The 15175-nt window shown below is 41.6% G+C and overlaps 2 protein-coding genes across 6 annotated transcripts in view; one reads left to right on the top strand and one right to left on the bottom strand.

The window, feature by feature from the left end:
- The window catches only part of SHOC1 (shortage in chiasmata 1), a 67108-nt gene extending 61381 nt beyond the window's left edge, over window positions 1-5727 (top strand). For both annotated transcript variants that reach the window (XM_059657641.1, XM_059657640.1), the window contains exons 27-28: window positions 408-1374; window positions 3990-5727. In XM_059657641.1, the coding sequence (XP_059513624.1) occupies window positions 408-1374; window positions 3990-4090 (1068 nt within the window). In that variant the 3' untranslated portion in view covers window positions 4091-5727. The remainder of the gene's footprint in view (window positions 1-407; window positions 1375-3989) is intronic.
- Window positions 5728-7229: 1502 nt separating this feature from the next.
- On the bottom strand, window positions 7230-14783 carry GNG10 (G protein subunit gamma 10). 4 transcript variants are annotated; one of them, XM_059657645.1, is made up of 3 exons: window positions 14350-14687; window positions 9668-9799; window positions 7230-8167 (listed from the first exon to the last, which is right to left on the bottom strand). In XM_059657645.1, the coding sequence occupies exons 1-2, from the start codon at window positions 14473-14475 to the stop codon at window positions 9674-9676; spliced, it is 252 nt and encodes an 83-aa protein (XP_059513628.1). In that variant the 5' UTR covers window positions 14476-14687; the 3' UTR covers window positions 7230-8167; window positions 9668-9673. The 4 variants fall into 4 exon arrangements, with proteins under 4 accessions (XP_059513628.1, XP_059513629.1, XP_059513627.1 ...); XM_059657646.1 differs by having other exon boundaries at window positions 14395-14559; XM_059657644.1 differs by lacking the exon at window positions 9668-9799 and having other exon boundaries at window positions 14395-14783.
- Between the last annotated feature and the right edge of the window lie 392 nt (window positions 14784-15175).

Raw genomic sequence — 15175 nt, 5'->3', positions numbered from 1 at the left:
ATAATTGTGAAATGTTATTGTGCCCCCAAATATTTAATTATACATTCTATTCAAATGGATTTACATAATCTCTTCCAAACAATCCTGACACCCTTCCTTATAGTAAAGAGAACTTTAGCCTCATTGGTAAAATGTTAAATTTTTATCAAGGAAATGGTATTCATGTGTAACTTGTGTAACTAAAAAATTATTTTATAACTGATTAGAAAATAGATGCAAATTACAATGTTTTTCTTTTAACAGAGCCTAATTATGTTAATATTACATGGGTCAATATAATACCTATAATAAACTACTTATTTATATTTAGCCTCCTTTTCATATAGATAAGCATTATTATTTATATTTATTTGACTGATGTTCATATTGTATTTGTATTGTATTAATTAATTTTTAACTATTTTTAGCATTTTTGTGACATCACTTCCTTATTCAAGATTGGTTCTTCTCCCATAACAAAATCACCTCAAATGTCATCACCTCAGGAAAATAGGAATCAAACCAGTACCTTCCCTTCTCAGAGTTCAGCTTCTGACTCTTTAGACTCTGCCATTCAAGAACATGAATATTACCAGAATTTACACTTAGGAGAGACAGTGCAGGAAGAAACAAACAGCACTTCAAACTATAACTTTTCCCTGATGGAACTAAGAGAAAGAGAAATGCCGTGCGTTTTACCACCTGTGACTTCTTACAGTCAGACCAGCTATTGGAAAGACTCCAGTTGTAACCCTAACATAGAGAAAAATTCTTTTCTGATTAATATGAAATCAAGGAACTCAGCTGGTAACTCCTTTCTAAACCAGAATGATTCACAGACAGATGTCTTTTCTTTAGATCTAACACAAATGAATTGTGAAAGCAGAATATCACCAATCAACACTCAGAAGAGAGTTGCCCTTAATTTTATAAATTATCAGAAAAAGGGAACACAGGAAGCAAAAAGACCTATAAATAAAGAAGAATTTGCCCCTGTCTTTTCATTAGAAGGCTCTCAATCACCTCCTCATTGGAGCTTTAAGGAAAATGTATGGGAACAACAGAATCACTCATTCAACCTACAGTATGGTTCAGAGGAGACTGAGTGTGACAAATGGTACTCTCAGAGAGATAATTTATTCACTAATCAACAAAAATGTCTATCAGATGAGTTAGGAGGCCTCCTATACAGAAGTTCAAGTGCTGGGACTAAAGAGACTTTCTGGAAAGAATTACCATCTGTCCCCAGTTTGGATTTGTTTTGTGCTTCTGATTCTAATAAAAATCAAAAAGAATTCAACAGTCTTTATTTCTACCAAAGAGGTAGAACATGTTTAGGACAGAAAAGGCATGCTGAACCTTCATCTAACCCAGGAGACAGGAAATCATTAACAGGTAATGCTATTCAATAGTTAATACACTATTCTCAAATGTAACTTAAGATGATATAACCATCTCAAAATTTTAAAAAAATGTTTTTGTTTTAATGACTAAGAGTCCTCAATAACTTTTGGTTCAAAGGAAAAACCAGAATTCTAATTAGAGATAGCTAAGAAAATAAATGCAAAGAAAATATATCAAATTCTTGTACCTTTAGATGAACTAAGCATTCAACTTTAGAAGTGAAAAACACAGAACAAATCTAAAAATCAGAAGATTAAAATCAACAAAGATTAAACAGAGAAATCAGTGAATTAGAAAATTTGTCAGGCAGGGATATTGAATGGGCTAAAATTTATTAAGAGCTGCTATTTTAAAAAATCTTCATTGTTGAAAGTATTACATATGTCCCCCTTTTCCCCCTATTCACCCCTTCTAGCCTGCCCCCAGCCCTGCCCCAGGCCTTCACCAGCCTATTGTCTGTGTCCATGGTGTGTGTGTGTGTGTGTATGTGTGTGTATATATATATATATATATACATACCTACATACACACACACACACACACACACACACGTTTTTTGGTTGATTACTTCCCACCCACCCACAAGAGCTTATTATATGCCACGTGCCATTTTAGGCCTCTTATGTGGATTATTTAATTCTGACAATCCTGTTCAATAGATACTTACTATTAGCTCTATTATGCAATTCATGTTTTTGAACATTTAATCATTTCCTCACTTATGGTAATTATACCTTTCTTTTGTGTCATTTCTTGTTGCTACCTCCTGAACATCTAGAACAAAATGTTAAGTTCTAATGGTCATACAAGGTGACCTTGCCATGATGGGAGAAAAAAGGGAGAAGCTTAAGCTTCAAAGCTCCTCTTTTGCATAGGCCCCTTTGTGAAACCTGAGAGGGGTCCTGAAAATCTTATATTCTTTCTTTTATTAAAAGAGAACCTCCAGGACTCACAAAACTTGGATTTGATCCCCTTTAATGGTCATAATTTCTTTGTTCTTGATTTTACTAAGTATTTTATCCCTAGTTTTGTAAGAACTATTGTGAGGAACAGATGCTGAATTTTATAAACTCTTTTTGGCACCTATTGGGATAAATCAAGCATGTTTTCTCCACTGACTTATTAATGTCAAGGATTGTACTGACAAGTTTAATAGTGTTAAACCATTTTTGCCATTTCTGTAATAAATTGAATTGGTTTTGAGGGGTGATTTTTAAAATATGCTACACATGGTTGCTAATATTTATGATTTTCATACCTGTATTCATAATGAAATTAATCTATTGTGTTATTTGTGCTTTGTTTCATTTTGACATGAGGATTATTCCAGCTTCATTAATAAACTGGATGAAAATTCCATCTTTTTTCCACCCTGGGACAAATTAAGCATACAAATAATTGTATGTTCTTGAATATAGGGCCCTCAATATAGAATAATCCTCCCATTTTCTCAATAAGACTTCAGAAAATATTTTAAAATAAATTTTAATATTTAAGCTTTTAGGATATAGATGGAATAGTCATTAATTTAGTTATAAATATATATATTTAAATTATATATAAATACTTTCCAATTATTTTCATAAAGTAATTTCATTCAAATAGTTCACATAAATCTTTTTTTTTTTTTAAGGTTGTCCACGGATCTTTTTTTTTTTTTTATTGCTTAAAGTATTACAAAGGGTATTACATATGTGTCCATTTTATCCCCCCACCCTAGACAGTCCCCTAGCCTCCCCTATTCCCCAGTGTCTTATTTCCATTGGTTATGCTTATATGCATGCATACAAGTCCTTTAGTTGATCTCTTACCCCCCTACCTCCTGCCCCCCTCACATAAATCTTTGATGATAGTATCTTCATATCACTATGGCAACTTTTGACTTTTTACTGTGGTTTTCCCTAACACATCATTATCTCCAAATATGTTTAAGATATAACACATTTTGAATTCATATTGATGCAGCCCTAAAAAATTTATTCAAAGCCATTAGCATAACTTCAAGATAATTTCCATTTGTCCTTTAAGTGTATTATTTGTGATATCTATGACAAAACTATCTACTACATTTTTTTTTTAATTTGCTTGTAATGGCATCCAACTTTTGCAATTATGAGATTATATATTTCCAGGAATAATCCTAGAATGGTTTTAAATTTTAGCCTCCTTTTATACTGATTTAATCAATCCAGGCTATTTCAGGCTAGTGTATATCATATAGAATATAGTCATGTAAGATGAGTCTACACATCACCACCATCTATACTAGTTCAGGATACATTTTACAACATTACATGTATGGGTTAAAGAACAGGCTTACTGAGGGAAAACTTAAAGGCAAGAGTCTTAAATCAGGAGAGATTTAGTTATTTGCATAAGGTATGGCCATACAAATATGTGTTTATAACACTAATTAGTACTGGGCCATTAGGTACAGGTGCATTTATGCTAAAAATTTAATTTTAATAGTCATTATTTTATCCCAATTTGAAAATTTTAAAACTTCAGATGATGAAAAGACAAGATCCATTTGAATAGTTGGAAAAAATAGCTACACTTTATTATTTTCAGCACTAAAATGGTTTTCCTTTTTCTCCTTTTAACAGATCTCACGAGTTCACAACTACCACAATTCAAAAAGCGACGTCTAGTGTATGAAAAAGTCCCTGGTAGAGCTGATGGACAAACTCGTCTGAGGTTTTTTTGAAAAAGAAAGAATAGTGCTACCTGCCACATCCCATTGTTTTTGTTGCTAGACCAATCACAGAATGATTTAGAGTTGGTCATACCTTAAAGAAAATGCAATTGTTCTTAGATGTTCTTGGTTTTCTATATTAAATGTTCATAATATACATTCTGCTCCATAGTTTGCTTATTCAAATATTCTGGATAGACCCTTGTTAGGGAGCCAAAAGTGTGAGTTCAGCCTCCAAGGTCCTTTCCCAAACACCTCATCACATGGAATTGATTGGAACAGCCCCAAATCCCCAGATTGGCTCTTGCAATAGAAATTTCGATTCTTTCTCTGAGAGTATTTCATTTTCCTGTGAGCTTTTCATGTTAGAGGGAGTTACTTGCATTTAGGTTCATTGCTGGTGATAGTGATGCTGACCTTTGAAGTCTTGTGAGAGGCCTTACTCCCAAGTTCCAAGGCCCAGTTCAAACTTAGTAGACCTCACCAGAATATCACCTGTCTCTCCAATTGTGATGGACATAAGATACTCCTCTTTCCTCTGAAACTCAGCATACCCCTGGGATCAACACTGGCGTGTCCCACCCCTTGCCTCACATTGTAGGAGCCTGGATATTCTCCCCAAATATTGAACCCCACCCTAAAACAAGGGATCCAACAAATGGAGTAGCCTGAGTTGAAGGGGATGGGGATAGCAAATTGTAGCAATACAAAATGAAGGCTGAAAAAAATGTTTTTCTGTCTTTTGCTTTTTTATTTGGTTTGTTATTATGTTTACCATACAACAGTTACTAATTTAACACTTAAGTGAAATGCCTTATTTAACTTTTTTAAATTTAATTTCGTATAGGCAAGTGTAGATGTCTTTTCTCTTTTGATTTCTGGGTTTCCCGCCTTGCTTACAAAGACAGCTTTTACCCTAAACCTGTATAATTAATATCCTAATTTTTCTTCTAATGCTTTTGTATTATCTTTCTTTAACCCATGTAGGTTTTTTTACATAGTGTAATACAGACCCAATTTTATTTTCTTCTAAATGGATAGCCAATAATGGCAGCATCATTTACTAATTAAACCATACTTTCCCACTGAATAGGAAAAAAAAAGTTATTTATTTCTGAACAGTTATAATCCATTCATCTATTTACCTATTCCTATACCACAATAATAGTTTATTTTGTGTTTTTTTCATTTTTAAAATCATATTATTTTGATTCAGCAGCTTAAAAGTAAAACTTTTTTTACTTTGTTAAAAAATTTTATTTATTGGTTTTTGAGAGAGAGAGAGAGAGAGAGAGAGAGAGAGAGAGAGAGAGAGAGAGAGAGATTTCTTTGTTGTTCCACTTATTCATACATTCATTGGTTGATACTTGTATGTGCCTTGACTGGGTAGAGAACCCATAACCCTGGCTTATTGAGACGATGCTCTAACCAACTGAGCAACCCAGCCAGATTTCAAAAGAGAGGAAGGGAAGAGGGAGAGAGGTAGAAACATCAATGATGAGAGAGAATCATTGATTGGCTGCCTCCTTCACACCCTCTACTGGGGATTGAGCCTTCATCCTAGGCATGTACCTGTGACTGGAAACTGAACCGTGACCTCTTGGTTCATAGGTTGACACTCAACCCCTGAGCCACACTGGCTAGGCAAAGTAAATTTTAAGAACTAGTAAGGCAAGCTTCACCCTTGTTTTTAAATACATACACACACACACACACACACACACACACACACACGGTTTTAAAAACTATCTTGGACACTTGATTTTTCCATATGAACTTTTAGATATTTTAACCAGTTTTCCTCAAAAGAAATAAAATAGGAATGCCACTAAGTTTATATGAAATTGAGATTTAATGATATTATTGAACTTTAATTTATGTAGACCCTGTTCTATAAACAGCAATAAAAGCTTTTCTTTTAACTTGCAACTTTTGTTAAATTTTCAAGTATTTTTTATCGTTTTGTCATTAAAGTGGAAATGGGATATAGTTTCCATTTCCATTTCTAAATAGCTATTGCCAGTGTAGAAAATGCTTATTTTTCTATATATACTTTCCTATGTCATTAGTCCACTTAGTTTTAATTCAGAACAACCACTGAATTTTATCAAATGACTTGTTGGCATAGATTCTCTTCTTTAAACCATTCATGGAATGAATTGCATTGATAGATTTCCTTATATTGAACTAGCTTTGTTACATTGTATCTCCTCTTGATATATTGTTAGATTTGATTTGTTTATATTTAGGACATTTGCATCTGTGTTTATGAGATGTCTCTAGTTTTCTTGTACTATAGTACCAAGATTTTGCTGAAGGAAAAAGTGGACTAAGAGGAGTTCTTGTGAGTTGTTTCTATTTTACACATTAAAACCTGTACATAATTAATGTTTACAACTTGATGAGTTTGGAGATAAGTGAAACATCATCACAATCTATGCCATGAACCTAGTCACCACCTCCAAAAGGTTCTCCCTGCCCTCTTATTATTTTTGTGATAAGAACAGTTAACATAAAATCTGCATTGTTAGCAAATTTTTAAGTATACAATAGAGTATTGTTAATTATAGGCACTAGGCTGTAAGCAGATCTCTAGGACTTACTCGTCTTGTAAACCAAAATTTATTTGTTAATGGAGATTTTTAAAAATGCTTGTTATCATTAAGATAGAGAATGGAACATGTTTAAATGATGATAGAAAAGATCCGATGGAGAAGCTGAAGATAAGGGAGAGAAAGGATAATTGACAGTGTGACATTTCAGAGAAGGTGAATCAGATCCAGAGAATACATACCAGGGCTAGAAAGGGACACCTGAATTATGATCGAATGAAAGGCATTCAGATTGCTTAGATTTGGAAGTTTAGTGGCCAGAACTTAAGGGAGTACCCACCTAATGGTTTCTGTTTTCTCTATTGTAACAATCCTTACGCTCAAAAAATATTTTCATTTATTTACTTATGGTTTTACACATAGTTATTTCAAGAGCAAATGCCAACAATTGAGATATTTCTGTATGTTATACATATACGATTTATAAACTTCTACAAGTACTTATAACAAAACTTTGTATCTCCCACTTCCAGCATTCAATCTCACAAGCAAACAGAAATCTGTGAAACCTTAAAACAAAATCAGACACCAAACGTTGCTGTCATAGAAAATAATGAGTTAAGCAGAAACTTTATTTCCAAGCTCTTCAAAAATTATTACAAACACAAAGTATCCATTTTAGTGTCTCAAATCAAAGGCACATCATCAAAGTAAAACACTTATGACATTAAGAATCCATTTAGCTTGTAAGATTTTCACATTGCTTTGCTTTTAATCATTTGCAGTGTTCTGTAAGTCACATTTTAAACATTTGAAAGCTATGAGATAATGTAGTGTTTTTTTTAAAGTATAACCACAACTATGGAGTCGAGGAACTTAAGACAAAGATCAGATCTGTGGCATACACAAAACGGGGAGATCTAATACACAACACATTAATCTTTCCAAACAAGTTTGCTAAGAAACAGCTTCCATATTTAGTGTTAAAATAAAACAATCTTCTCACAAATATCAAGACATCACTTGATTAATAAAGTCTGTTCTTTCCCTCACTTTTACACTGTCTTGCCTTCATTTTGAAATTATAAATTCATGAGAAAAGGACACATTTTGTTATGGTGTAAAAATCTTAGGAACAACAAATTACAAGTATTCAATTTTTTAATAAAAATGTTTTCCTTCCCAAAATGTAAACATCTAGTAAATAAAACATACATAATATTTCAGGTCTAGAAACACCAATAATTCACTTACGAAAGAGGTGCATTTTTGTATATTTGGTGGTAGGGTCTTTGTCTTAAGTATAAAGCACTTCACCAAACAAACTAGGCCATTATTATTTAAAAGTCTTCTCCTTCACCCAGTTTCCTAATTTGAGTTGAAACTCATCAATTTCTGTAGAATTTTGGCTATAGGACCAGGCCACAGGGAAGGTCTGAATATGTAAGTCATTTGGTTAGAGAAAAATGTTTTCGTGAGACTTGGAGGCAGTCATTCATCACTTTGTGCCTGAAGGCTTCCTTAGCGAACTTCTTTCCTAATGGAAAGAGAATTTGGTTCATTTTCACTTTAGTAAGATTTACACATGAAATTAACAGTCAGCATTTCATAGGACACTTTAGTATTCTCAAAGCAGAGAGTAACAAGTTAATTTAAAAAACCCATTCAAACCACGCTACTGAAGGAATAGCACCCATGAAAGTGCTCTGTAAAAAGAAAAATGCCATGCCAGCATGTAACTACTACTTTAATACCAAAAATGTGGGCATTTTTTATTAAAAGGTACAACAGTACCTGATAGTATGACTACTTTTTAATATGCATAATTTCCTTTATATGTATGAAAACGGACCTAAGATGATTATTTACTGCATGAAAACCCATTCAAACACAAAATTTGAATATGTTGGCCCCAAAAGACTCTAATAATCTACTCACTGAACTCTTCCAAAAAAAGAAAAAAGGGAAAATGTGAATTAGACCCCACATAATGCATTAGAACCCATGATATTTCTAATATGCCACCAAAGAGAGATTTTCATTTCAATAATTGGCTTTTAAAGCTCTTTTAACCAGACTCACACTTTCCCCCAGTAGCTACATTAAGGCTTCCTCCATTAAAACACAGAGATAGCCTGGCCAGTTTGGCTCAGTGGTTAAGCGTCAACCTATGCACCAGGAGGTCACTGTTCAATTCCCAGTCAGGGTACATGCCTGGGTTATGGGCTTGATCCCCAGTAGGGGGCCTGCAGGAGACAGCCAACCAATGATTCTCTCCCATCATTGATATTTCTCTCTCCTCCTCCCTTCCTCTCTGAAACCAATAAAATATTAAGTAAGTGAAACAGAGATATATTCTGAAGCCTTTGAAAGACATCACAGCTGGTAGTAGGAACAACTCTCTTCCTCTGGGGAGTCCTTTGTCCCAAGAGCAGCAAGTGGGTTGACAGCACCAAGCAGCAAATGACAACTCTGGGATGGTGTAAGGACAGAGAGAGTAGGATTAAGGTCAAGCAATGACCACCAGTTAACTCGGTCAGAGAGCTCAAGTACATGAAGATATTAACATCTTATGAGTTAGTGCCCAAGAGGATTGAGACTCTCTTAATTAGATGCAATGCACAGGCAGGGTAAATAGAGATTAGAGTCACCCTTCAGGGATAGTTGTGCAACTCAGAGACAGGATTTATTCTCGGAGATAGCTGGTTATTGCACTGTATCCATTTTTCCTGTCTTGGTTCCCATGAATACTAAACCAAATTCATGCTGAAGGTCAAGTAAAAAACAAAAAACCAAAAATGAACCTATCTTAGTTAAAAGATATTGTCAGAGGTTCTTTTTCCTTTCATCATTACTCTTCTTTTAAAAGGAAACACTTTCCCACACTATTTGTGTACTTTTTTGTATGTTCAAAAGAATGCTTTCCTTTTTAATTCCCCCAAGAATACTAGATATTCAAAACACAGTTGCCAAAATCCTCTGGGAAGCCCTGTTATAGTGGCATGGCCCCAGGCTGGCACGGTGGATCAAGACTCACCAGTCTTCAGAGTAAAGCACAGGACCTGGGCTCCCGGAAGGGGTTGCTGCCCGCTGGAACTCCGACCAGCAGGGCATCCTTGCAGGCATTCTGCATGCAGTACTGCTGCAGCTCGGCAGCCGCCTGGGAGACCTGAAACCAAAGACTGCAGCTTGACATGCCGCCCACAGCCAGACCCACCGGGCAGCCCTTCCTTAGACATTCTGAAAAACGCGCCAGCAGCCTGACCACACTTTCTGTGGCTGCCGGAAGTCTTCCTTTTTGCTGAAAGTTCTAATAACTGTACTCCAAAGAGGAAAGGTTACAATTGCTATGAACTCTGATTCAGGATATTTTTGGTTGCTTATTCAACAAAAGAAAAAGCAGCGTCTCTGATGCATTTAGTATCCTAGTTCTGAGACTAAATTGGTAAAGAAATAGCTCATGCTAGTGTTCCCTTTACACATTTTCACTCATAAAGTATGCATGGATGTATCCCTGTTTGCCCAGTGAGCACACTGTTGAATGTACACAAGGCTGGAGTTTTATCTGGTGTGCTCAGAACAAGTTCTCCCGCCTCGCTCGGGGGCAGGACAGCTTGTTGGTGAACAGGGCAGCCTCTGGAACCAGACTGCCTGGGCTCAGATTCAGCTGTGCCACTACCTGTACGGAGATGGGCCGGTCTCTTAGCTTCTCAGAACTTGTTTTCTCATCGGTGAACTGTATTTAGTAACAGTACCCTACCCACTTCATGGGATTGATGTGGTGATTGAGTTAATGCAGGCAAAGCACTCAGAATAGTGCTGCCACACCATTAGCAATATATAGGTGGCAGACTGCAGAAAAGTCACAGTATTTTGCAACTCCTCCCACCAAAAGCTGGAGCCTGCTTACCCACTTCTCGAATCTGAGCTTGTTCGGTGACGTGCTTTGACCAGGAGAATGTAGTAGAAATAATAGGCAAGTTCCAAGCCTTGGCTAGTAGAAGAGCCTTTGCAGCTCTCTCTCTCTCTCTCTTGCTGTGATTAGAATCCTAAAATCACCATCTAATAATACCAAGCCAGACGACCCGAGACCTTGTGGAAGAGCAGCAGGAAGCTAGCCCCCAGCCACCTGCCTACCAACCCCCAGCTACGTGAGTGAAGCCACCCCATGTCACCCAGCCACCAGCCAACCCTCCATTTGACTGCAGATGCACAGGAGGGCCCAGCAAAGATCAGCAGAACTATACAGCTGAACCCAGCTTAAACTGCTGACCTAAGAATCGTTGAGTTAATAAATGTCGTTTTAAATCACAGCATTGGTTCTATGTTATTCTGCCTTTTTTCTTATCTTCCATTTGATGCATATTTGAAGGCTTTCTTCACTTCCCATTTTTCTTTTCATTTTTTAAAGTATGTGTTTATTCATTTCAGAGAGAGGGAGAGAGATAGAAACATCAATGATCAGCTGCCTCCTGCATGCTCCTTACTGGGGATTGAGCCCGCAACTAGGGCATCTGCCCTGACCGGAATCAAACCTTGATCTCTTGGTTCATGGGTCGAGGCTCAATCACTGAGACCCACAGGCCAGGCACTTCCCATTTTTCTTGCATTAAAAAGGTGCTTTGTGTAAAAACTCACCTATATTGTACAGAAATGATTCTAATTGCTGTTCAAGAATTACTACCACTTTGTGTTAATTTCCCAAGCTTCCAAATAACTGGAAAATCAACTCATGTTACAGTTACGATCTCGTTTCTAGAATGCTTTTAGGAATTTTGGTTTCATTCATGTAATTATCATTTGTTACATAAACCTAAACACAAAACACTGTCAGAATAATGTTTAAGTTTACTTTTCCCTCAATAGAAGTCTTATCATTTCGCATTAATTATAATTGGAGTTAATGGTTATATAGAACAGTTACTAATTCAAAAGACATTTGGAACCAATTGTGCTCGTGCTTGCTACCTCTGTGTCAAAGGGAGCAGGTGGACCCCACACGAGTGGAAGGAGACTACCTCCCAGGGCCCCTTGGAAAATGGGACTAGCTGAACCCCTGCCTAACAACATGGTCAAAAAGTGAAGGTGAGAGGACACGCAGAGAAAATAAGAGTAAGAGTGGACAGCATTCCTCTAGCGCCGTGGTTCTCAACCTTCTGGCCCTTTCAATACAGCTCCTCAGGTTGTGACCCAACCATAAAATTATTTTCGTTGCTACTTCATAACTGTCATGTTGCTACTGTTGTGAATCGTCATGTAAATATCTGATATGCAGGCTGGTCTTAGGCGACCCCTGTGAAAGGGTTGTTCGACCGCCAAAGGGGTCGCGACCACAGGTTGAGAACCGCTGCCTAGCACTTTAGATTGGGAGGATTCAAGCCCAAACTCTGGGAAGCTGTGGCCTGCTGCTGGAGGTGGGATAAGGCCCACCCAGGTTACACGACCTCCCTTGGGTTCCGCCCATGCTCACCCAGCAACGTCTGAGAGGCTTCTCCAAAGCAAAGAAGGGGTGCTGGGATGGATATGGAGCATTCCAGTCACTAGGAAGGGAAACTAAACAGGTGGTGCCCTGGTTATTGACCAGCTGGCAAGTCTGTTGAGGAGAAGACATCTCTGGGTGCGCTGAGCACGCGCATCGAGCCCCGAGATGAGGAGGCCAGACCTTGGATTGCTGTGACTCCCTAAAGTGCTGCCTGTGAGAAGCCGCCAAGCACCCCAGGTCTGCTACCCTGAGCACATCCCTCAGCTAAGTGTATTATCTGTGTGCCTTGAACAATCCTCTCAAATTCCCTAGATCTCGGTTTCATCTCCCATAATTATTTTTTTTAACGTAGATAAGAATGGGTTCCCCAGCTTCCTCACAGCGTAGGCATCTGGCTGTTTCCCTCTCCACCTCAGGTCTCCGCATCCTCCCGAACACTTGCTACAACCCTCGTTTCAGCTCCCCGACCGCCTCTCCTCCAACAACCTCCTCCTCCATGCCAGCAGTCACAGCCAAGACCTGTTAACTGCTCCACAACGGAAACGTTACACTCCAGCATCCTGCTGTCTGATCACCATCTCTCCTACCCATCGAGGGCGCCGCTTCCTCAGGCTACACCTGCTCTTGGCTCTCAGAGAGAATGCCACCTCCCTCTCCCTCCAGCCCAACACCAGGCGGTTCGCCCTGTTCCGTCTCTATCCAGCCCAGGCTCAGCCTCCTTCTGGGCGGACCCTCAAGCCCCTTGCCCTCCACACCCACTTCCATCTTTCTGGCATATCTTCCCTGCTAACCCACTTACTTGGATCAACTACCCTTCAGGCGGGCACTCAGACCCCTGGGTGGCCAAATGCTGCCGGGTGAGAGAAATCATAAAGGGTGCAAGGAGTCTCCACTCACAGCAGCCGGGTCTCCAACATCACGAGGTGTCTAGGGACGTGCCTGGTAAGAAAGACACCCCCCCCCCATCCCTCCAGGCACTCTCGCCCCACCCTCGCTCTGGGGGTTCCACTGGCTCCCTTTCCTCTGCCCCAAAGAAGGCCTCTATTCCACAAAGAAAACTGTTACCATACAAGTCCTCAAGTCCCTACCTAGAAACATCTATCTGTATACATATCCCCACCCCTCCTTTCTTCCTGTCTCAAAAGGTCCCCCGCAATCCCAGGCCCCCGTCTCCTCTCCCTCCAAATCTCCTTCTCCATTTGTTCCTTTGCTCAACTCAAAACATGGCTTTTTGTTTCCTACTTAAAAAAAAGAAAAAGAAAAAGGTGTTTCCTCTCGAAAACCAGACTTCTCTTTAAGTGTGCCTACCGTATGACGATCCAGACTCTGCGCCTCCTCCTCCCGAAACCCCTTCGGCCTCTCCTTCCCCTGCGGTATGCGCGTCACATCACTTACTGTCTGACATTATCTTATGGTTAATGTTTCCTGTGTATCTCCGCCCCTAGAATCGCCGGGTGCTCAGGACCTGGGATAGTGCCGGATGCGGAGACCCGGCCTGGAGGTCTGCAGAGGACGCTGCCTACACCCGCTGCCACACCGTCACACAACAGATGCCTTCACCCCGCGGACTGGACCCACAGTGGACGCGGGGCTCGCCCCGGGCTTCCTCCGGCTCTGCTCTCGGCCTCCCGTCTGCAGGTGCCGGCTCCATGCCGGCCTCCCACCAACACGCCCTTCCCGCCCCCGTCTCCTCCAGTGCCTCCTCCAGCCTCGGCCTCTGCGCTTCGGCCCAGGGAGCCAAAGGCCTTCGGGACGTCGCCGCGAAGCCCCCGGACCCAAACCCGGCCTCGCCGCCCCTCCGTCCCTCCCCGCGCTCCCTCCCCGGGGCGGCAGCCAGCGGCCGCGCCATCCCCGCGTCACGACGCCGGAACCCTGGGCAGCGCCCCCCCTCTCAGCCCATCACCCAGGCCGTCCATTCATTCGTCGCCCCCACATCTTCGGCCTCATCCTCGCGCACCGACAGGGAAACGCCGAGGGGCGCTCGGTCCCGTCCCCGCGCGCCCCCGCGGGGACCGCAAGCCCGTCTGGCCGGCCGGCCTCCTCGCCGTCCCCGCGGGCCCACGTCCCCGCCGCCCCGGGCGCTGGGTCCCGCTCGGCCCGGCGCGGGGCTCCCATCCCTGCGGGCCCAGCCGCGAGCCGGGCCAGCGCGCCGTCCTCCCCGCCGCCCCGCCCCGCGCGGCCTCGCCCCGGCCCCGCGCCCCGCGCCCGGCTCGGCGGCTGCCCGCCCGCGGCCTCACACGTCCTCCCTGCTCCGCCCCGAGAAGGGGGCGCCGGCGCCGCACCTTGATCCTCTCCACGCCGGCCTCCAGCTTGAGCTGCTCCACCAAGCGCTGCAGGGCGTACACGCTGGCCCCGGAGGACATGGCGGCGGGCGGCGCGGCGCGGTGAGCGGCGGGGGCTGAGCGGGGGCCGGGCCGGGCCGGGAGCGGGGGCCGCCCCGGGGCGGGGAAGCCGCTGGCCCGCCCCGCCGCCCGGCCTCGCCCACCCGCTGCACCCTCGCCCGGCGGCCGCTCCCGGATCCCGATCCCGGCCCCGGCGGGGAGGAGCCAGGTAAGCGATAGCGACAGTTGGGTCGGAACTGCCGGGACCCCCAGCGCCTCCGCGTTCCACACACAGGAAGACGGCGCTGCGCCAGCGGCCTGCACGCTGCATGCTTCCCGCTGTCACCTGCAGTTCCTCACCCCTCTGCCATGTATCTTCTAACGGCGGGTTATCTTTCCAGCAAAGGGGCTAAAAATCACTCTTCTCCATAAAAACAACGAAACCGGAAGGTGTTTCTGCACGTTACATGAAAACAGCAATTATACCTTTTGTTTTCTAAAATGATTCATAAGAAACAGGAAAACACATCAACTATCATGTGTGAAACAATGTTCCATAGAAAATTATTTCACTTCCTTATGCCCATTTTTAGAACTCTCCAGATTCACCAGCAGGTTTGTAGAGAGATTTTCATGGGCTTTTTTTTTTTCTTTTTAAAATTTTTAGAGACAGAAGGGGGGAAAGCGTGCAAGGGAGAGAAACCTTGGTATGCCCCAAGCAGGAATCGAACCCACAACCTTG

The sequence above is a fragment of the Myotis daubentonii genome, chromosome 11 (assembly GCF_963259705.1).
Source record: "Myotis daubentonii chromosome 11, mMyoDau2.1, whole genome shotgun sequence".
NCBI lineage: Eukaryota > Metazoa > Chordata > Mammalia > Chiroptera > Vespertilionidae > Myotis > Myotis daubentonii.
The sequence above is the reverse complement of the archived record's forward strand: the minus strand, read 5'-3'. Positions and strand labels throughout refer to the sequence as shown.